The sequence below is a fragment of the Macrosteles quadrilineatus genome, unplaced genomic scaffold, assembly GCF_028750875.1.
Source record: "Macrosteles quadrilineatus isolate MER2022 unplaced genomic scaffold, UCM_ALF_1.0 Scaffold_7__1_contigs__length_78375512, whole genome shotgun sequence".
Taxonomy (NCBI): domain Eukaryota; kingdom Metazoa; phylum Arthropoda; class Insecta; order Hemiptera; family Cicadellidae; genus Macrosteles; species Macrosteles quadrilineatus.
Window position 1 is genome coordinate 31,584,910 of NW_026542600.1, and position 24,891 is coordinate 31,609,800.

A 24,891-nucleotide genomic window follows, 5' to 3' on the forward strand; every position below is an offset into this window, starting at 1 on the left:
TATTTCTTGTTATAATCAAAAGTTCAATGAAAAGTCATTCAGATGTTCATAATGACACACCAATCGAGGTGAATCAAATAAGCATGGGGTTTTCACTGGGAGTAAACAAGTGCTACATTAAACTTAATAGCAAAATATTTTGAATACTTGGGAAGATCTAAGGTCTAGTATTCTAAACAAGTACCAATCCCTCCTTAGAGAGAAAAATTAAAATATCTATATATTATCATTTTAATTTTATGTGTATTACTTTGCGGTTGGCCCAAAAACACCAAAATTTCTAATTAATGAGCAACATATCCACTGCCACCATCAAAGTGTGTATTGAGGGGATTGCCATTTATGATAGTGTATAATATTATGTTTATACTCAGTATGACTGGACGTTTATTCTAAGTAGAGGATATATTGAGCAACAAATCGAATTATGTGATTAAGGTAAACTAAATTAGAGTTAGGTTACATTCATTTCACTATTAGATTAACAAATTTTTATCATAGAAATTAGAAATGCACAGTTTATGTAGACATAAAACTAAAAAAAACTGGAAACAAATAGTCAAAGGATATTTTAGGCTGGAAATCGTTGCATTGCCTATGGAAATGGGACAGAGGTAGCTGCTAGATGGTTTAGTGCAAGGGGGAGGCACTGTCTAGCATTTTAAGTTTCACCATCCTCAATTTTAAAGCTTACAATTTGACGCTTAGATGTGCAATTTCATTAAAGATTAGGCTTACAGCTTTTAACATTTTCTTCAACTCTAGTGGAGGGGGGTGTAGAGCTCTTTGGAACCCCCTGAACTTTGTAGAGCTTTGTCTCCCTATATATGTGTTAAATTGGGTTAATCCAGCCAACTACTTATGGGGAAGCTGTCGTGGGGTCTTACAAATATAGAAATTTTTGAGTGTTCATGGCCAATTTTTGCAATAAAAATATATTTTTAACATAAATACAGTTGGACCATTTCGGTTACCTACAATTTCTAATTGCATTTTCTTATAACTGTCCCCTCTAAAATTAATAATATTTAAGCTATGAAATTAATGAATATTTATTTAAGCATACTTTTCTTGTTGCCTATGCTATAATTGTTTCCCATTTGAGCAGTGGCGTACCAAGGGGGGCGATTTTTTTATATTTTTTGGTCAGAAGCAAACTTCAAGCGACAATATTGTAGCTAATGAGATGATCTTCAGCATGTAACCAAGCAATTTCAAATACAATTTTCTAGTCGTGTGTAATGGAGTAATTAGTAACGCAAAGAGGTTCTTTATAAATCGCGCCGCGGGCTGTTCTCCCTGATTCCGCTGATCTTTTCATTTACGGTACTCCCAGAAACGTTTTGAGTACAACTAATAGTTATATTAAATACATTTTTATTACAGGTAACACATAAATAAATACTGTATTATCACCTTCTAGATAAACTATTTACATACAATGTTACCGTAAATTAAAATATAAAATGTAGACTATATAGAGGGACAGGGACTGGTAATCCCCCTTTGTTTAGTTGTAACAAGGGATCGTTTACTATCTTCTTTGTTTGGTAATTAATGAGAAATTTCAAATATTAAGGTTCAGAGCAAGTAATTGATTAGGTCATAAATACTAAACCTAGGAAGTATTTAATTTAAAGGCAATAACAAAAATTGAATAATAAATTTACAAATGAAATAGTTAGTCGTGTTCCTTTGACAATATGAGTATTTGTATAATGTTGCAATGACACGATTAGTAAAATAGAGTGTTTTGAGTGCCATTGTTATTCTGTATATGTTTTAAAATTCATATCATCACACATTAGAGAAAAGGGTTTGGTTAATAATACTAAACAGTACTTCTAAGAATATGTTTTACTGCCGACAATTGTGCTTAAATATAGTACAAAGGTTGCATTACATGTAGTGAAACAAAACCAATTTCTTCAATCTCTGCCTTACACCTAACTTATTTTTGTTACATTTATTCATAATGTTCCTAGTATTGGTGAAACAAACGGTAAGAGTTTGTAAAACAGTGTCCCTAAAAGTTTCATTCATGGGCGGCAGCCCGGTACCGGTATTGATATTTATCTTCTATTCTTCTGCAAATAAATGAAATATATGATCACATCCATAAAATAGTTGTATTCTTTAACTTATATTAACTATTAAAAAAGGTTAAAATTTATTTAGCTTTACAATGATCGAGTAGCAAAAACAAAGAGTTGCTGGACTGAGGAGGTTGGTGCGACATAAAATCAACCTCGTCGCGCTATTAATCACTATACTACAAACAAACTACACACTTAATTGTAAATTGTTTGATCACATGTTAAAAATAATCTCTTCAACTACAACTTTGTCGCTTAAAGTTTTCTTCTGGCCCAAAAATAAAATACTTCCTCCCATACTAAGTTTTTCATATCACAATGTAGAAATTGTTGACTCTTTTAAACTATGGAAATTCTATTTCAAATCAAAAGTAAAATTTATCTATACCATTACATTCTGCATTTAATGCAGATTACGAATATATATACATTGTTGTACTTAATCTTTGTTATTGAAGGCTAGGAGCGAGTTAACAACTTCGCGCACTATTCGATGAATTGGCTAAAATCCGCTGGGTCCCACATGATGGTGGGGGAAGGCTGCCACAACGGCGCGCTTTCGTGAACACGTACCTAGCATTCCAGTTGTGTTATATACTTCGATGGTTGCCGAGGGCTACGGCCTGGGGAGGGGCCTCAAAATAATGTTTTTCTCTCCTAGAAAATAAATTTTGCCAATAATCTGTTAGAATTAGGGGGGTACAATATTAACTTTCCGAGTCGAACTTATATCCTCAGAATCGCCGAAAGCATCTGCAATCACTGAAAATCCGAAAATCATGACTGACAGCGAGGATGAGGATTTTAATCACAGTGGCGGATCCAGGACAGGCCAAGGGGGGGCTTAGCGTTTAGGGGTGAAAACACTGGGGGTTTGGGGTATGGTATTTTAAAATGTTTAATTCCTTTTGATAGCAGACATGGCTTTCGTGCTCCATCGACTGTTCTAGAACGTTCAATCCTTAACTGAATATGCTCGTCTTTTTTTTTTTTTTTTTAATAAATTCTTAAAGCTTCAAAATGACAAAATTTTAAAGGAACCTCCATCTTCACCGAAATTAATGTGAGTGAGTAAGTAATTCAAAATGGCTTCTAGAAGTAACTGTTCCCTTAGCATTATATTTTGCAATACTGGAACGGGTTGTGACGTCATTTTGACGTATTTTCTTCCTACCGTTACTATAAATCATATAAAAAATTAGTCTTTCAAACGGCTGGCAGTGATCAAACACTGCACAACACGTTTTTAGGTTAGGTTAAATCCAATCCAATCCGAAACGGGAAACGCTGTATGTACGCTCAGCTGATCGAAATCGAAGCTGATCGGTAGTCGAAATATCTTTAAGTGTTGCCAACTTATTTTCAAGCGTACACGGATTACGTGCATAATAAAAACACGGTTGTTTGGTTGGAATACTGGTGTGCGCCAAAGTAAAAACTGTGTGCCAAAGTAAGGCTTTCTGTACTATAATCTGTGCAGGGAAGCCCACTTTGTCGGGTGACTTTAGGAAAATACTTTTAGTTAATAAGCTTTAACGACAGGTATTTGGTAACGTGTTTTGTAACTTAAGATATCAGTGAAAATAGCCGTGATCTTAAAAACTTACCTTCTGAAATCAAGTGCTGTAGTATTTTTTTTTTTAAAGTTGCATTACATTTTTTTATAAGAGCACAGTATATAGAATACACTACCTTATCATAAATATATATAGGTGTTTTACAAGATTTGTAAAATTGTTAACGACTATTTTAAAACTGCTGTAGTTCATAAAAGTGGATTTTTTTGTAATTTAGGGGTTTTGATGAAATAGGATTTTTTACAGTGTCACCTAAATTTCAAGACTTGATATTAGGCTACCACATTTGTAAGTTGCCTTTTATTCATCTTGTTTTGGGATTGGCCAAACTGGGCTTCTGGTTTGTGGTGAATGAGAATGATGTGTGTGCACTGTGTTGTTTGTTGTTTGTTAGTGTAGTGGCAGTACTGGTAGTGTGTGAGTGACGTATATTGACTATTGACAGAAAATCAAAAAGTTATGTTATTGTTTGGGATTGGGACCCAGAGACAAGGGACTTCTTAGTAGAGTAAAGCAATTCTATTGAATTTGCAGTTCGTTGCATGGGAAATATGTCATTCTCAAAGTAACTTATATATTTTTTAGCTACTGTCTTGATTAAAAAAAAGTTATATATATATATTGGCTACAGTCAACTTGTAATTTACCTTTTTTCTTGATAATCAAAATTGTAAACCCTAGTGTTCTGTAGACCTAGCTATAACTGGATGATTTAGTTTAATTTGGGCATTACCATAATATTTTACCTACAAATAATGCTCTTCAGATGTACTGAATGTAAATCTGACTGTTCTAAATAAGACGAATGGCGATAATGTCTGGGTAAGACCATTTATATTGTTTCATGCTGTTCATCAGCAGTTTAGGTTAAGAGTTTCCATCATTATGCTATTATCTGACCAATTCGTAATTTGACATATAATAACACTGGCTAATAGTGTTTTTGCTATCTTATAGCACTACAATTTATTAATTTGTATGGTTAAGTTGACATATGCCTATAATTACTTATGTGACAACTTAAGAAGGTTTAAGTTAAGTTTAATGCCAATAAAGGCCTCTAACCCTTTGAATCCCTAAGGGCTTTTATAGACTGTTTAAAAATCTCGCTTAATTCTAGCCTGCCATGTTTCCCCTCACGTGAACACAAAATTCAATTTGTTATGACACAATACACACAGTAAGGATATGCTAGCCTAAGTTAACTTGGGCCACAGAAAACATACTACAGTCCAACCTCAGTATAACGAATCTGAAGGGACCGAACTGAATATTCGTTATATCAAGGATTTTGTTAAAACGAGGTTCGTTATATAGAGGTTAGGTTTGCAGGAATTTCGCTAAGTCGAGGTTCAGAACCAGCGTCGGTCAATATAGGTCGGGATTTGACCTCATTAAAATACAATTAAAGTAGCATAGGCTACGCTACAATACTTTACAGTACAGTGTTTACATTGTAAAGTAGAGCCAATTATCCGGCAAAATAAAGGGGAGGGATCTTGAATATTGCGCAATATTGACAATGGCTTTGACCTTGGTACAGGTTAAAAACTGCAAGTTTAAAATCAAAGCTTGTTCTAACCCTCCTAAAACCTAGCCAAACACTGTATTGCGTAGTCATAAACCATGTAAAGAACAAAACAAAACAGTAGAAAGTTTTGTAAGCTAATGCTCGTGATAGGCCGGTAGGCTACTTACAGTACAGTACTGATTTATCACAACAGAGGAATGTCAATAATAATCATTAACTATAGCATTGGTGTTGCTAGTTGAAACAAATCGTATTGAAAACAATAAATTATTAGATAAGTCATTATAAAAGTGTATAATCATAGCCAACTTAAGGATAATAAAAACACTCGTAAAAGGAATGTTAAGATAACAATGTTGCTATTCTTTCTCTTTGGTTTTGTTTTTATATTCTTTCTTAGTTTTCTCTTTATCCGAAAATTGTACAATTCACCATAGTTATCCCATATCGCCCAATCACATCTTACTAAACATTACGTCGTCATCAGTCCTCAGTGAATGAAATCAGTTCAGTTCTCAGTTGCAACATAGCGCGCGCAGCGACAGCAGACAAAGATGTAAAACGGAGCAGACGAATGTTAGCGCAAGCGATGACGTGACCTTTCCATTTCATTTGATAAAGAAACAGATTTTCCCAAAACAATAATTGGGTGGGGGATTTGTTATATCGAGGGAAAGACGTAGACAATTCGTTATGCAGAGGTTAAATTCGCAATGTAGAGGTTCTGACAATGATAAATTCGTTATATTGAGGTGTCTTATTTTAGCTGAAATCACGAAAAATTCGTTAAATCAAGGTCGTTGTTATGGTTTGTTCGTTATGTAGAGGTAAAATATACTTTGTGTCTTATGGAGAGTTCTAGGGGATTAAAAAAAATTCGTTATATCAAGGAATTCGTTATATCGAGGTTCGTTATATCAAGGTTAGACTGTACTATAATCCAGAATGCCAACCGCATGGTAAATACCATTAAGCGTTTTAAAAGAGCTTTGCCTGTCAATCCGTAGGCAGCGCCACCAGTGTTGCTATGCTGAGTGCATGGTAACGCTGGTGGCGCTGCCTACGGATTGACAGGCAAAGCTCTCTCAAAACACTTAATGGTTTTTACCATGCGGTTGGCATTCTGGGTTATAGTAGTATGTTTTCTGTGCTTGGGCCAAATTTAGCAGAATGCCTCATTTGAGACCCAACTCGCCAAGACTTCACCTAAGTTATCCCATAATTTTCCACCAGAGTCATGCATTTTTTTTGTAGATGGGCCTCTCCCACCAAGCTTTTGTCATGGAGAAGACTAACTTAAATAAAAAATCAGGAACAGTTGTGTATGTTATTGTATGATGGCGATCTTTATATTTAGGTGAACTATTCCTGAGTTGTATGCTAGACATGACAAACGGGATTTGAACCCTCAATTTAGGCCTGCTTCTCTCCTCTGATTGGAGAGACAATGCCTTAGACCTATTGGCCAGTAAACAGACATTACAGTCTAGTCTACTGCACTAACAACTCTGGTAAACAAAAGCAGGGGCTTAAAACTCTACTTAGGCTGCAGTGTATTTTGTCATCACATAGCGTTCTGCTATTTTGTTGTCGTTGAATTAGGTTACTTGCACAACTAATTACCTAGGCCTAATTGTAATTTGGATTTTTTGAAGTCATCATCTCAAAATCCCCTATCATATTAAAAAAAGGTGGTTAGAGTGTAGAGAGCATATTTTAAGGGATTTCCACTGGGCAACAGGGGCGCCGTCAAAAAGGGGGGTCTGGGGATTCCCCCCCCCGGATATTTTAGCATAAGAGAAAACAAGGTGTCGCCCAGTTAACATGTTATTTTAGTGATTCATCACAATTTTGGTGATTTGGTGAGCTTGGTTTCTTACGCTGAACCTGAAAATGCCATCGTTAATATCCAAAATAAAATCAAAGTTTAGAAATAAAAAGTATTGAAATAAAGTGTTGACAACACTGTGTAGGGTCCTACAAATTAAAGTGTAAGGTCGAATTTTTAGGTTCCATGAGTGTGTAAATGTAAGTATGGTAATTGTAACCTTTGCTTTCTGTTTTGCGGATTCAGACTGAAAATAGGTGTGCATATAATAATTATCTTTATTAATTAAAATATGATAAATACAAACATTGCATAATTGCTGAGGGGAGAGGTAACTTATCAAGTAGGCTATTCCAAAAATATTTAGCTTCAAGATTTTAAACGCATATCTTAGTAACTTATCAGATATAAAAAGTTGCTATTTTTTTAATTTTATGACAATCAGTGAGATATGATTGAAATACGTAGAGACTTTAGGGTATTGGTGCAGTGCGGAAGTTCACGGCTTAGAGACCAAAAATCAGTTGCTTAAGCTAGTGCATGCAAGTCCTAAAACTTGTGCAAACCCCAAATAACGGAATGCCCAAAAAATGCCCCCAACTATATTGTCTAGTTTAAAGGCATCTGAAGTTTAGTAAGTTTTAATTTTATATTTAGGCCTATTGCAAACATACTTTACCATCCAGAATAATGAAAACCAACCCTAGCTTAAAAACATATTTTATTTCAGGAGGACAAAACGGCAAGCAAAGGTTTTAGAAGAAAACTATTGGGATTGCAGTGTTTGCACTTATAGAAACACGGCGGAAGCATTTAAGTGCCTAATGTGTGACGTACGCAAAGGAACTTCTACGAGGTAAGTTTATGTACGGGGCTCTAGTTCTTCAACTGTGTGTTCCAAGGCTATTGATATTAAAAAGGCCTACTTTACCTGTTAGGCTGAGACTATCTATAGCTTTGTGTGAGTCATGCAGAGGGCAAGGTGTGACTAACTGTTCATTCAATTTTACGATCACGCAGTGTTAGACTTATCTCTTGGTTCTGGTCCTATAAGGACTTCAATTGCAAATATCCAAGAGAGCAATAAGTCATGCCGCAAAGTCCAGGGTATGTAGTGTTTGAATTTGTAACCATAGTAAGTCACACACTTCATTGTACAATAGACCCATATTGCCTACATTGTACATAGGGCCTATATCAACATGTCGATGACTGTAAACTGCACTTGTCATTGAGACAATATTGGCAATTGATCAAACTGAGACTAGGCCTAATCTAAATAATATTTGATGGTATGCTGTACTGATACTGCATGGATATAATAATGGTCTCAAATTCAATATCATTATCTTATATTGATAAGAGTATAATAATTCAAACAGCATCGCAAACTGTGGCAGGAACTATGAAGTGTCTGTATTACAATTTATTTATTCATCCCGGCCTGGTTTGGACCATAGGTCCACTCTTACTACACCAGACCTGACTTAGACAATGTAGGCATACATATACAGTGCATAGTTAAAATTTCAGTTGGTGGCTTGGCAACTTAAACTAACTTATAATTAAAAGAATATTGCTTTGACGAATTGTAAACTAAATAAACAATTTTTCTCAAACATAAAGATTTGCCCTATATACTCATCTCAGGTTTTACTTAGTTTTTCTACTATCTAATGGTTAGAAAATGAAACTTTCTAGAGGCTTCTCTTAGTGTGGTTAGGTGTAGCTCACTTTTAGCCAAAAGGTGAGTTATTTATATATGCCTAGGCTTAGTTTTAGCCCTATTGTCATGTTAATTTATGTTTTACACTTTGACAGAATGTCTACAATCAAAATTATTGAACATTAGTCATCTGAACAGAGATACACATTGTATGTTTATCCTTCCAAACACCGATGTTCACAAAATTCTGTTCACTTTGGCAATAACGATTTATGTTCCAAAATGTACTTCATTTCATTGTTAATTCCTTAATTTATCATACATTATTATATACAAATCTCAGTTAGAAAAAGGGGAAATAGCTTGTGTCCCTAGAGGATAAGTTTATGTTTGTGTTATAATATGAGACACACTTACTGCTGTAGCCACTGGTACCCTAAATGGTACTTGGCCTCCCCAACACACTGCCTCCATACATCTCTGCATCTTGCGTCCTCCTTCTTCTTCCCAAATTTCTTATTTCCTTTTCTACTATCTCATTTTTGGTCTACCAAGGGATCTTCTTCCTTCTGGGTCGTTCTACAGTACTTTCTTTTTTTTAAAGAGTGTCTTCTTTTCTTAAGATATATTCTGCCCATCTCTTCCTTCTACTCCGCACCTCAGCAAAAATATTCGGATCTTAAAATAATTCTCTCAGTTCCGAATTATGCTTTAATCTCCATTGTCCATCCTCAAAAGGTGCGTACACATTTCTGAATGTTTTGTTTTCAAATACTATTTAACTTTCTTTTGATTCTTTTTTTTACTTAAAATCCAATTTGCTGATCCATACAGGGAAACTGGTCTTATATATTCTGAGTTTGGTGATGTAAGTACTTTTAAGCTCAATAATCTGTGGCAAGCCGAAAAACTTGTGTGCTAGCGCTAGGTTTAATCTACATTTTGTATTTCTATGTCTTCGTTATTATAACTACTCTCTATATGAATATATAACTCTCTAAATAAATTTGCTTTTGATCTTAATTTTAAATTGAGTGGAATTGAAGTAAATCTCAGTAAAATAGGAATTGTCAATATTATAGGTATTTATAGATCCCCTAGTAGTAAGGCAGAGATATTTTTTGAGAATTTTGATAGTCTATTATGTAAGTTAGTGTCTAAGCAGAAAATTATTTGTACTTGTAGGGGACTTTAATATAGACGTCCTGAACAAAAATGACCCTGTGACTAAACAGTTTCAGGACATACTCATGACCTATTCACTCCAATGGTCGGTGGACTCACCTATTACTAGAAGGTAGTCGTTTGTTGTTAAATCTTTCCCAAGGCTCTTAACCTCTTCTACTACTTGTTCAAATTGAGCTCCTGACCTGACATAAGAGCAAACATTCAGTGATGTCCGCTGCTCAATCAGAGTTCCGAGGTTTATCCCATGGCTGTCACTTAAGATCACGAGTTTAGGTTTTAAGTTTTTGTGTTTGTTTCAGTATGTTTTCTTATATTGTGTTGCTTATTTTTAGGACCCGTAGAATTTATTTTTTTAGTTAGTGAGTTACTGCCGGTACCCATGAGTGAAGTTTCTTCTGTTGTGTTTTCTTGCATCAGTATGTCATAGTTATTTCTGCTCTCAAGAGCTGGATTGATAGTACTAGAACTAGACACAGTTTTTGATTTCTCTTTAGTTATAACTTTTCCTGCCAGGAGTTATCTATGGATGGATTTCCTGAAGGTGGATAACAGTGTAGACACTTTCTGTCATTCTTTTTTATTTCCTCCTCTAACTTTCTATTTTCGTTTTGTACAATTTGAATTGCTGCCTGAAGATTTTTGATTCCTAACTTACTTTGGTCTAGTTCTTGTTTAAGAATCTTTGTTAAATAGTCTTCTTTGCGAGATTTCTTGAGTTCATCGTTAAGAGCTCTTTGTTGTATTTACTGATTTTCCAATTCAACACACTTATTTGTCAGCGTTAACAAATTTAAATTGTCATTTGAGTGTTCCTCATTTACAGATGTAGGCCTAGATCCACAAGCTTGGTGGGATTTTTTTTTTTTTAGGGTGAGGAGGGAAAATGCTTTTATACGCACACAGGTAGCCAGCCTGTAGTGTGAGACTCCTGAATTTATCAGACTACTCACTAAAAAACCCCCTCTGCTCTGTTGGACACAGACCTGGAATTGTTTGTCACATTACTTCAAGTCAGGCCAACATGTGACCTAAGCCCACAGGGCTCGCACCGTTTCTGGCATTATTATTTTTTTTTTATGACCTACACCGCATCCCGGTCAAGGTCGAGCTTCTTGGCGCGGAGAACACCCTGGATGTAAAGTGACACACAGGTCCAATTGTCCTCACCCTCCATCATCATCGGTATGACCGTGTCCACCGACAGCAGTCCTACGAACTGTTGAGCCTCCAGGTGGGGCCTTTCCCAACGCTGGCAGTGGAAGAAAGTGTGTTCCACGTCATCGGGAATGCCTGGGCAGTAAATGCAATCGGGTGACACGGCTTTGCCCATCCTGAACAAGTACGACTGGAAAAAGCCGTGACCCGTCAGAAATTGGGTGAGGTAGAAGTTCACCTACTCCGCACCGCCGATTAACCCAAGGTTGGACTTACTGTATCAGTCGCCTGGTCCAGAGCCCCCTTGTCTCCTGTTCCCAGCTCTCCTGCCACAGATGGAAGGTCCGGGTGCGTTCCTCAATTCTTGCCTGGTCCTCCCCACGGCGCTGATAAATTGCCTTCCTCTCCGCCACCAAAAGTTTGACGGGGATGACTCCAGCAACCACCAGTACTGCGGGTTCGGACACTGTTCGATAGGCAGATGCTACCCTTAGTGCTGCCTGACGCTGCACTCGGGCGAGCCGCATCCTATATATCTCCTTATTGAGAGCGTCTGCCCACACTTCCGCACCGTACAGGAGCACAGACTGGACCGCATACATCAACAGCCTTCTGCGGCTGGACCGCGGACCTCCGACATTGGCCATTAAACGACTAAGGGAAGGAACCATTTTAGCGGCCTTGTCCGCCGTACAGGTGATCTGGTCTCGCCAACTGAGCTTGCTGTCCACCATGACCCCAAGGTACTTTGCGGCACGAGTGGTTTGGTCTTCAACGTTCCCCACCCTCAACCCATTGATGGTGTCAATCCTCTTTTTAGTCAGAATCACAGTCTCAGTTTTGCTCAGAGCGAGCGAGAGACCATGGGTTAATGGTGCGCATGACTCGATTTAGTTTCAGCTGGGCAAGCTCAATGCTACGTGCAGCTATTAAAGCCGCAACGTCATCTGCATACCCAACTAAGACAGTTTCCTCAGGCATCTCGGATCTCAAGAGGCTGTCGTAGGCGACGTTCCAGAGGTCCGGGTTTAGTATGGATCCTTGAGCAGCACCAGAAGTTACATCCATCGTCCTGGAGCCTTCTGTAGTGTCACAAATGATGAGGCGGTACCGGAGGTAGTCCTCTATCATGCGCATGAGGTATGCCGGGACGTGGAAAGTGTTCTCCAGAGCGTCCAGCATATCGCACCACCTCGCGGAGTTAAATGCGTGTCGCACATCAAGTGTTACAAGCAGCACAACCCGACGAGAATAGTTGTTAAACTCCTCAGCTCTCATTACGGCTTGCTTTACCTCCTCAATAGCGTCAACCGTTGACCGTCCCTTCCTGAAGCCGTACTGACGAGGGGACAGATTTCCTGCAGCAACCACGGCTGAATTCAGTCGGGAACGGATCAACTTTTTCAAGACTTTCCCAGCAGTGTCCAACATACAGAGAGGTCTGTAAGAGGATGGTAGGTCTGGGTTTCCTTTTCCCTTCCCCACGAGCACAAGCCTAGCTGTTTTCCAGCAGAAGGGAAACTTCCCCTCGGCCAGACAGGCATTGTACGTGCTCAAAAGGATTTGTGGATTTATTGAAAAGACTTTCTTCTGGGCCTCACCAGGTACCCCATCCGGTCCAGGAGCCTTGTTGTTCTTCAGGGATAGAACGGCCGCCTCCAACATGGCTGGATAATGGTGTAGAGGAATGAAAGATTACATCTTTGTCATCTTTCCTATTGCTTGGTAATCTTAACCCGCTTGAGGAAAAGGGACTCATTGTTTTATTTGATTTTACAAGCTCCCAAGCATCTCTGATTTCAGATAATGCTCTTTTAAAAATTTCCTTGTGTTTTTTATTACTGACTATTGTGAAATGCACAATGCACTCTATTGTCACAATAGTGACACAAGTCACCTTTGTTTAAATTTGCTGTTTCATTAGATGCAAAGAATTTAACCTTGTATTTGATGACATTTCTGTAAGTTTCTCTATCCACATTAATTATTTTACCTGGCCAATATGGATGGACCCTTGAATTTGCCAAAAACCAAATAATTTTCTTTAAATGTCATGTTGTTGCTAATTTTTATTATTATGCAGATAGATATATTATAATATATATAATATTTTCCATCACTTAATTTTACTTAATCCTTTACTGAAAAAATTACAGCCCTTTATAAGTAGCCCATAATCTTTTAGAGTAATTAAAGAGCTATATTATCATAATAAACTCCCTAAGGACTAGGATTCAAAGGAAACCTCTTATCACTGATAAAGAGTTCCAGGCCTTTGACCCAGGCTGAGAGTTTGAGGCTAATCAGTAATCAGTTTGTGGGATACAACCTTTGCAGTAGTGTGTTATCTCTAGGATGCAATGTAATGTAGCTTATTTATGCTGTTCAGTGATTATATTGTGGTACATTGTTGTTTAAAAAACTCTTCTTTGATAATATTATTATTTTGTAAAGTGCAATAGTAAGTCCTATCTATGATCTGCTTGTAGGTATATTCCTGTGTTACTTGCCTGTATTAGTGCCGTTTCTTAGGTTTATTAGTACTTTAACAGGTTTGTAGTTTTCAATTGCACAATTCAGTTAGCCTCTTTAACACTTTTTTAAAATTTTTTCGTAAGCGAAAGATAGGTTAACTTTATATCCAGTACCTTAAAACCAGTTATTTCCACTATCAAAAACTATTTTCAAAAAGTTATTTACTTAAAATATTTTAAAGTACCATTAAAATCACTTTGATTCTTTTTTTTTAAACTAAATACATTTAAAATCACTTTTAAAAGATTAAAAATCAGATATTGTAATGCCTGTCCATTCAAGTTATCAGTCCAGTTCCATCTCCAAGAATTACATTTAGGCTAGAGTCTAAAAAACTCAATTTTTTTGGTATTCATAACTGCTCCAAGTTTATCCATAACTTTTTCTATTTTCATGGAGTCATACGCCGTAGAAAAATCAATGAATAGACAGCGGAATGATTTGTTGTATTCATAATATTTTTCTACTGATTCCTTTTGTATGAAAATTTGATCGGTTGTTGATCTGAATCTACTGAATCCTGCTTGATGTTCTCCAATAATATTTGCTGTATATTCTTCTCTCAACTACTTTAAGATAATATTTTGCAAGTACAATTTAGAGATGTGCCTCTATAGTTGTTGCAGTCCTTTTTGTCTCCTTCTTTGTAAATCGATATAGCCAGAGCTTCCTTCCAGTCTGTTGACTCCCCATGTTTCATGTACTTAAGCGCCTTCACGAGGGTCGTGAGGACAGTTAACGCAACCTGCATGGAATGTTTTTGAACTAGAAGCTAGTAGTGATTGGTTAAGTGCTTAAGTGTAACAAACTATTGTCTCTTCCCTCCAGACCTTGAGTATTAGCTTAAAATGAAACAAGAGGCACAAGTAAATGTAACGGTGACAGTTATTACAATTATTATTTCTAAGTTGATAATTCAATTCAATTTAATTCAAACTTCTTTATTCATTATTTTGTACAATATATAAATCATTGAATAGTGTCAGGTTGTACAACAACCTTAACAAATATAGGCCTATTTATTTATTTACAGATACACCATTTTTACAGGAAAATGTTCATACATTATTATCCAATGTATGACAGAATGTCATTAGACATATTGAACAGTTTATTTATCACACAAGGCAGTAGGCCTATTTTATAAAGTCTTAAATTACAATTGTACAGACTGACATTTTCATCACAGTAGCGCGGAGCATTGATGTTGAATCTGTTATCTAGATTTAAAACTTGTTACAAGCTACCATTTCCTTAAGAAAAGGCATAATTGGTTCCTACCCTGATCCATTAATTATACCTGTTTTTTTACATCAAATATCATGAAAATGTTTTGGATATAAGATAAACATGAATAAGTCACATGGAATTAAGAAGTTAAAAAACGTGAGCTGTGCCCAGTCTATATTAATCTCCATTGATATGGCAGAAATGCTTTTTGAAGGCTACTAGAAATTTGGTTAGTCGCCAGATTTGGTATGAGTGGGTATTTCCATGGGCCTATTGTTAGGATAGTAATATAAGTTAATTAATGTAAATATTTTAGAGCTTGGCTTACAATTTCTTTTTTTCAGGAAACCTCGAATCAATCCTCAGCTAGCCGCTCAACAGTATGCTCCTGTGATTCCACAGAAAAGTAACAAATCCGAAAATGGCCAAAAAGAAAAGTCTGAAAAGAAAAATTCCCCGCACCGAAGAAGAGCATGGTCAACGTAAGTTTTACCATTACAAGATTATTGCTGATAGAAACTGTGTATAAATTACCACTACATTATGGTACCATCATGGAAAACCAAAATCTTGTCTGTGGTTCTTGAATTAATTCCTGACTGAGTTGCGAATCAAATATAGTTCTGAACTGAGATAATCCTGGCATAAAACTTCAATAATTAAAGACTTGGGTGTGACATTTGATTCCAGATTTATACATATAATGATCATGTGATTTTCATTTGTAAGACTGCCTTCTCAATTGTTGGTCTAATCCCCAGGTTAGGCAACATTTTTACTAATCGGAGAAGTAAAAACTATTATATTGTTCACTGGTCAGGTCAAGATTAGAATATGCTTCTGTGATATGGTATCCTAGTGTGAACTATTTATCCGATCTCATAGAGGATGTCCAAAGAAGGGTCTTGGAGATTTCTTCATTACAAGACATTTGGTCACTATACGACGCTGGTCCCATACTCAGAACTTCTTACACTGTTTGAAATCGATCAGTTGAGTACAAGACGTAAAGTGTCAATGATGTTGTATCTGAGGCGGTTGATGTGTGGTGAGCTCGACGACGCAGCACTGCTGTCCCGTGTGCAGATCACGTTGCCCAGTCACAATTCACATTCGCGTTTGCTCTTCTCCCCCCACTTCTAAGTACTGGTAGGCCAGTTTAAAACATTAAAGTACTCAACGAGGGGACTTCTCGCTCATTTAAAATGGCTAAAAGTTAAAAATGATAATACTATATAATCCCGGAATTGGTCGGCTGAGACGAATCCGAAATCCCGGGATTGGATTGAAGGGCCGGGATTGAGAACCCTAGGCAGAATTATAAGACCTACCAAACGTTTTCATGAATAAACTTTGAAAAAAAAACTCAAAGGGAATGATGTTCAACCTCTATGGTTATTTAATTATTATTTAACCATATGTTTTTTATTTATTTTCTTTACTGATGATGTCTTGTATTTTTGTTTTTATTAAAAACTTTTGGATCTTTTACGTTTATCTAAATAAGAAATAGAACACTCTGCTAACCTTATTATAACTTAAGTAAAAGCAGTTCAGTTGTTAAGATTTTAACAACAAAAAAACAATATCAACTTATTTTACAGCTAGGGGTGGTAGCTGTGGGCACAACGAGCATCGCCTGGCACAGTTGTGCCAGGCCCTTCTCTTGCCAACAGTTTTTATTTTCATTCGAGCCTCTCACTCCCCTCTACTACATATTTCACCACTGCTCATCAAGGTCGTTTCTTCTTTACAGTTATTGTTGCCCAAGGCTACAAATGCAAAGGTTGCTTAGAAACGGCGATGCTCGTTGTTCCCACAGCTACCACCCCTAGCTGTAAAATAAGTTGATATTGTTTTTTTGTTGTTTAAATCTTAACCTCCTCTAAACCCAAGGGTTATCCTGAATTTTTTTTAACAAATTTTAATTTTTAGGTTTAAAGGAACCATAAAAAAGATGTAGGCCTACAATACAACTATTTTTTTTTAATTTGGAATATTTTTATGAAAACCCTAGATGTAACCTATAGGTCACGTTGGGTCTAAAATAAAACAAAAATAGGTTGTCAACGAAATAGATGGAGGCCTTTAATATCATAATAATTAGACAAAAAAACTCCACCAAAGTATCTAAAAATAAAACTGAAACAAAAATAACCTGTAAAATGTTGTTACACACCAGTAGTAAAAAGGCAGTAAAAGTTGAATAAAATGTAAAACTGCATTTTTTAGTACCAAAACAGATTTCTATGGTAAGGTTCAATGTCACGAAGCATAAAAAATGAAGAAAGAGACATCCAATGTAACCCTCAGGCGGGTTACACTTCGTTATCGCAGATATAATGTCGCCGATATTACTGATGTCGCGGGCATGATGTCTGCGACATATAATAAAATACAACCATGGGAAGAGGCACGTGCTGGCGACATGAAAGTGAAGGAATCACAACATTCATAAGTTTAAATAATGTCATCGTCAGAAGAAGATGACGTGTTGTTGCTGTTGTTCTTTCTACAAAAACATTAAAGATAACTTCATGGTAATTTTTCCAAAATACATTGTGATTAATTGTATTACAGTACTTACGTAATTTCCTTATGGTGTCAATTGAAGTATTATAATATCACAATCTTAAATTTCACACCATAAGGCAATTAAGTAAGTAAAAAAGCCCCAAAACTACTAGAAACGTGTTCTGCGCATGGTTGGTTCGCTCGAGACACGCGCCTGCGACACGAGTCGCAGGCAACGTGTCTGCGACACTGGTGTGTAAAGCTCCATAAGTTAACATAGATTGGTTTTCGAGGGGCATGTCGCAGGCACGAAAAATATCTGCGACATCATGTCGGAGATACCTCTGTGTAACCCGCCTCAGGTTACAATTAATTTCAAGTAAATGTTGTAATCAAGCCAAATAACTCAGAGTAATCAAAACTATACCAGGACAATCTCTAGTGTTTCTAAATGTCATGTATTTTTTATAAATACAGTAATATAAATATGTATATTTTTATATATTACTTAGTATGTGGAAACATAGAAAGATCGTGCAAGCCACGGTCCGTCATCTATGCGAAGTTATGAAAACTATAAACAAGAGAAACAGACTACCAAGCTACATTTCTGGCAAGTGCTGCACTCATTCGAATCCCCTGGCAACTATTATGACTAGAAAATAATGCACTGTATTGTTTAAAAAAATAAAATAAGATTGTAACCCTAGGGTTACGCTGGGTCTGAGGAGGTTTTAATAAAACATTTGCTTGCGTAAGTGATAAAAAATATTTGTTAGATAGAGTGGCAGAGCAGTGTGCGTTATAACTTATAACCAGCACCGTAAAGGTCAGCGTGTGATGTCATGCGCTTGAGCCCCCTTTGGATTGTGGATTCCAATCACATCGCTACCTATTAGTTAATATCCATCTATCTAATGGTGGTTTGTTGCTAATCTCATGGTGAATTTTAATACAGTAATTGTAATTGTTTCTTTTTTCTTGTTTTTCACTTTATTGTTTTTATAATTGTGTCTAGCGAGATCAACACCTTTGATTACTTATTGCTCTCTCGGCAACACCGGTTTTGTCTCTCGTGATCGCTGCAACATCTGTGAACATATTTTGCTATCTCGGCAACTCTGGTGGTTTCTCTTCAGTTAACCAACGTTTCGGATGACTGGGCTTAGAATAATACTGTATTAGCCTATGTATTGACCTTAACTTGGTCCGGGGTCGAAATCACAAACGATTGTGTTGGTGGCTGTCGACTGCACATTGCTGTGGTGTCGCTGCCACACCTTGCCTATGACAATATCTTTGCTTATTATTTGTGTTTTGTTTTTGTAATACATACTTCGTTGGTCCTTTAGTCTTCTCTAATGCGATGTCATAATACTGGGATACTGCCTTTACTTAGCCTAAGACACCTGACCTACAAAAAATATGCAGATATGACTGTAAAAACCATGATCAAACCTTATTAAGTCTAACGAATTACCTTAAACTTGTAGCTTGTAAGGAAGGTCTTTTTACAGTGAAATATAGGCTTAGAAATATATTATATATATAGCTTTGATTTCAAAATAAGAAGGTTACAATACCTGCAGACTGCCTTTAGTGGTCCTTAAATATCCAACAGGATTACGCGTTTCGGTATTTGTTATACCATCATCAGATCCATATACAAACTTGAAGTTTTTGACTCATGATGTCACGTCACAGTTTTTAAAACACAGTTACAAAACATTTAAACACGAAAAACTATTTACAGTAGGCCTACTAATTAAAAACGAGAGACAAAAGTGAAGCAATGCATGCATTTCAAATGTCGAGTCTCAACTGGAGGTTATCTTGTCCTAGTAGTTGTACTTTACTACTACTAAACAAAGTAAAGTAAGTAAGTAGTTGTTTGTAAAGTACAACTACTAGGACAAGATAACCTCCAGTTGAGACTCGACATTTGAAATGCATGCATTGCTTCACTTTTGTCTCTCGTTTTTAATTAGTAGGCCTACTGTAAATAGTTTTTCGTGTTTAAATGTTTTGTAACTGTGTTTTAAAAACTGTGACGTGACATCATGAGTCAAAAACTTCAAGTTTGTATATGGATCTGATGATGGTATAACAAATACCGAAACGCGTAATCCTGTTGGATATTTAAGGACCACTAAAGGCAGTCTGCAGGTATTGTAACCTTCTTATTTTGATTTGCATGAAGTGGCCTAGAAAAACAACTAGAACATGAAGCTTTGATTTACTTCATAACCAGTTGTACTAATGATTTCAGACCCAGACTGAAGAATGTTGACCGAAGTACAGCCCAGACTAGAGAGGTTACTGTGAACAACATTACAGTGTTGATCACAGAGTACAAACCCAAAGTAAACAACTCACAGGATCAGTTAGAACAAAGCAGTGTATCTTCTGAGACGGGGAGCCACTCAGAGTCCAGCGCTGATGCACAAACTGATACAGATTCACCAAGCTCTTAGATAATTCAACCTACCTGTTGAAAAGCTTTCAGATATGTAGACAAATTACTTTAATCTTTCACATGATAGCTACTTGCTTTGTAACGTCTATTTCTCTGACTAAATTAATAGATCTTCTATAAAAATCGAGGATAATGTATAGATAACATGGTTTTAGAAATTTTGATGAAAAGGGATGAGATGAATAAGTGCTTTCCGGTGAATTCATTTTTTAAGGTATTTTGATTAATGTACAGTAGAGTCTAGCTAATCTGAACCCTGCTAGAACGATTCCTCACTTAATCCGACTGTGTCATCACCTATCAGTGACAATGTTATCATGGTAATATCGTGACTATTTGCTATGGTCGTGTGGAGATCATCACAATCTCCGCCAACATCTTGTTCACCCCCACGATTACGGAAACATTCATCACCATCCTCCGCGATTGTGGCGTAACTTTGAACGTCTCCAACAGTCACCGGAATATTATCATTGTCTTCCGACAATCAATACGTATCAGCCCCTGTTGAGCAATTAATTCGATAATTTAAAATATATGCTCCTGGTATAATTGGACCTTTTGACCATTCCAACCATGGTCCCGGTCTCGTAGGTGACGGATTCGCGGGGTTGTACTGTTATATATCTGATTGTAAAAATGAGATGATTAATGTTTAACCAACTCAACTCTACTATCATTATCATTTTTTACTGTTTAGCAACATCACTAGATTTTAAAGGGTTTTGCCAGTCAAAAATCGAATCCCAGACTGAGCTGTATTATTGACTTCAAATAAATACATAAAATATTTTTTGTTTGAAACACATAAGTCTTCATTAAGGGTATGGATTAAGTAGCCAATGCTATATTAAAAAAATTTCTTCTATGAATCTATTTGTTTATTTTATTTTGGTGTGGTTTTAATGCATAGGCCTATAAGGTTTTTTTCATTTTATTCGTTACATTCTACTTCTCTTTTGTCAATAGATGACTACAAATCAAATTTGATTGTAATAAATATTTGTATTTGCAACTTTAGCAGAGCTGTAGAGATTAATTTTTTTTGTATTTAGTTTTTACTAAATACTAACCCTAATTGAGGATTATTTTTTATTGGTATATTATTTATTATTTTAATGATATGGTGCATGTTTAACCAAGAACGATTGATCCTTTTTGAGGTAAAGAAGATTTGACTGCAAGTAATCAGTATTCAACTTCTTTTGTTTCCGTTCAGTGTTGTAGATATGTATATACCATACTTAGGCTCGGATTGGAATCGTTCCCTCCCATGGGAAGTAGATAAGCAACCCTTTAAAATATTGTTAAATTTACTTTCACTTCATCTACCTAGTTACTTGTAAATAATCATAACAATTTCAGTTCCTGAGCTTATTTTTGTTATTATTGTTTGTGGTTTTATTTTCTTTGCTCTCGAGTATTTAAAACAAACAAAGAAAACAGTCTTGCAATTTACTAAGAACATGAGTTTGATTTGAAGGGTAACTATGTAAAAAAGGGTTAATCAAACTGCATTCATACACATGCCAACAGCTCCGTTGTTGTGTCATGTAAGTGCCTGTATTCTAGCCCTCTGTTTTTAACTTTAAACATTTTTTCACACTCTTAGGAATGTTCTCATAAGTGAACTTAGTTGTTTCGTCCATTAAGGTAAATCTAAACTTTGACCTAATGCTTCACACTGCCATACGTATTATTCTTGCCACATAAATTTGTGAAATTTAATACCAAGTGAAGTGACGTTAACATGTAAAACAAAAGTAGGATCGAGTTCTGATACATATTATTTTGATTATGGCCGCAAGTGATCCAATAACAAAAACACAAATTAAAATTTATGTTTACTAACTAAAATAAATAGTTGCTTAATCATGTTTGGATACCTCCAAATGTACCTTCCAAGTTACGAAAATCAAGAAGAGTCAATGGGATTAAGATTTTAACATTTTAACATCTATTATCAATTCAGCAATCTATCTCATTCCATTGATATTTTGTTTTAAAGTTAATACTCTCCCACATTCATTCGTGTTTGTATTTTTAAGTAAGCTAACTGTATGCCAATAATTAATAATATTATCAATTTCTTAGTGAAACTTAAAATTTTAATGCACAATTGTTTATTGGATTAGTGTTGCTTCTTTCTTTCAATCAATCAATCAATAAATCAAAATAACTTTTTTCGTATTGCAAATTGTGTACAGAATGGAGTCAGTTATATAAAAAAACTATATTAAACCTAAGACTACTTTACAGAGAATATTGTTATTATAAAAAAATCAAATTTCAGGAAGTTGGGAAAAATCTTCTAATTTATAAAAAGGCCTTAGTGAGAAATAATTTTAAAAGTTTTTTAAATTATTTAAAATTAGTTATATTTTTTATATTGTCAGGTAAGCTACTAAAATATTAATACCACTATAAGATGGTAAACCGATAAATTATGTCTGTTGAACCCCAATTCACGACCATTTCTGGTCGAATACTTATGATAAGAGTTCAATTTTGGCAATCTTTCATGGTTTGATCTAATATAAAGGTCTATTTGAAAAATGTATAAGCTAAAAACAGTCATACAGTAGACTCACTCTTATCCGGACTCCTCGGGACCGAGGCCAGTCCGGTTAACGGTTTTTCCGGTTTAACCGACGTCCCCAAAAACTTGTTAAAACGGACCGTTTTCTGTGGTATTCGACTTAAATTTATGAGAGCATTGTATTTAGACACGTGATCATTGGTCTCAAATCTTTCCCACAAGAGCAGCTGTTTCAGTACCGCCCACTTCCTGCCAATCTAGTCCGGTTAAACCAATGTGCTGATAAAAATTTTCTGGTTAAAGAGATGTCATTTCCTCCGAGTGTAGTCCGGTTAAACTGATGTCCGGTTAAAAGGTGTCCGGATAAGAGGGAGTCTACTGTAATTCCTATTTCTTTAAAGTGCTCTTTTGTGGTTTATTTTAATTTTAGTTTTAACATGATGCGAAATGCTTTTTTCTGAAGTTCCAGAATGCTATTTAAGTTCAAATTTGATGTGACCCCATAAAGACACAACCCAAAAGAAATGTGTGATTCAATTAAGGAATAATATACTATTTTTAAGGTTTTCTAAACTACTAAATTTTAACATCTGTCTTAATGCATATATGCCTGAATTGACTTTTTTAGAAAAGTTTTCAACATGACTGTCCCACTTGAATTTATCATATATATGCAATCCCAGAAATTTTATTGTTTTGGTTTAACTTTATTTAGTAAAATTGTATACATTATAATATTAAACTTAGGTGCATTTTTGCTTGTCAAATAAAAAGCTAAATAATTAGTTTTTATTGGATTCGGTAATAAATTGATTTCATTTAAATATTGGATACATTTTGTAAGCTCAACAAAAGAAGAGACTTCCACATCAAAATTTGAATTACCGGATATTTTTATATTGATGTCATCAGCAAATAAACAAACACGATTAGGAGATTCTATCAATGAGGGAATGTCAGTCAAGTAAATTAAGAATAATAGTGGCCACAATATTGATCCTTGAAGGACACCATACTTGTGTGTCCTTTTTTGTAGAGTAAGTGTAAGTAATTAATTGGTTATGGCTATTTATGTGATCAATTGTGACATACGCCTGCCTGTAAGATAAGATTTAAAGTTTTATTTCTTTGATAAAGTAGGTAGGCATTGGAAGCCTTGCATTGTCAATGGCGAGACTGTCATTGTTACGATCTTTCATCACTGTTATAGAGACTGATTTTTCAAGTATTGTAATATTTTTTGCCTTTGTATGCTATAATTACGGGGTTACTACAGAACTACTTAGTAAATAGTACTAAGAATGTTAAAATTCATGGTATTCCTTAAATACTAATCTCAAAATCTCACTGAAGCTTGGATTTTGAAATTAAATTGTTTGTAAATGAGATGATAAAATTATTTTATATTTTCTCAACTCACAAATCTTTGCTGTGATTTTTTTCAAGTGTTTTATCATACCTCAATTTGCTAGTTTCCATTTATTTGTTTGCAGTTCCATGTGCTCTAATGCATCTTTTTGTTGTTCAGATGAATGTGGATCCATGTTCTAGTAGTAACCCCAGAAAATAATATTGTTGTCCAAGAAGATTTGTACATCGATTGTTTATTTTAATTGTCATGGGCTGTAAATAAATTAGACTTTGTTGTTTAAAATAAACTCCTCAGAAATGACATACTATGTTTATTACATTACCATGTCCTAGATTATTTTTCACATAGCATAGTTAAATGGTTATTCCTTGGTTAAACAATAATATCACTTGGAGTAGACAACTACATGGTATAATTGGACGTAGTTATGCAAAAAGGAACCAACCCACAATTTTTCGGATCTGTTGATATGACAACCAGGTTGTAGAGCTCAACAGGCTTTATTTTCTACAAAAAAGAACCAACCCACAGATAGATACAACTTTTTTTTATAATTATTTAAAATTACAGCTGTTTAGCTTTATAGGTTTTTGCTTTCTACAAAAAAGAATCAAGCCTTTTGGTTCCTATTACAGTTAAAATAGGAGCAAAAGTGATGGTATCATGTAGCATGATTCTCTTTTGCAATTAAAGGAATTATTAGCTATATGGCAACCAAAGGCTTTTGGTTCCCTTTTGCAAAAATAAGGAATTATCAGCTTCATGACAACCAAAAGTGCTTGGTTCCTTTTGTCATTTTTTTTCTAAAATTAAAAGATTTGAAATCATCTTATAGGCTACCATAAATGCACCATGAATTTTATAAAAAGTTGTTTTACGATCCCAATATTGAGGATGACATCGATGGTTTTGGCGGTGAACTAGATTTTGAATTTGCAGAAGATGAGAGATGATGAACTATTGATTATAGTAACAATTGTACCTGTAATATTAATATACTACAGTAATTTTATACTGTAGTGTTATCGTAAATTAAATTAAAATATAGTTTTAATAAGACAAATACTTTATTAAGTAGCTTTTACAATAAATCAAGATCCAGCATGTTTACCAACAAAAACTAAAACAAATAATATTCTAACACCATATGTTTCCAAACACATATGAATAACAACACATCTCCC

At 35.4% G+C, this 24,891-nt stretch overlaps 1 protein-coding gene across 1 annotated transcript; it reads left to right on the forward strand.

Moving 5' to 3' along the window:
* The first annotated feature begins 4,168 nt into the window (after positions 1-4,168).
* On the forward strand, positions 4,169-24,007 carry LOC128998216 (YY1-associated factor 2). Its single transcript, XM_054424247.1, has 4 exons — positions 4,169-4,495; positions 7,763-7,888; positions 15,151-15,288; positions 19,590-24,007. The coding sequence occupies exons 1-4, from the start codon at positions 4,479-4,481 to the stop codon at positions 19,792-19,794; spliced, it is 486 nt and encodes a 161-aa protein (XP_054280222.1). The 5' UTR covers positions 4,169-4,478; the 3' UTR covers positions 19,795-24,007.
* The last annotated feature ends 884 nt before the right edge of the window (positions 24,008-24,891 follow it).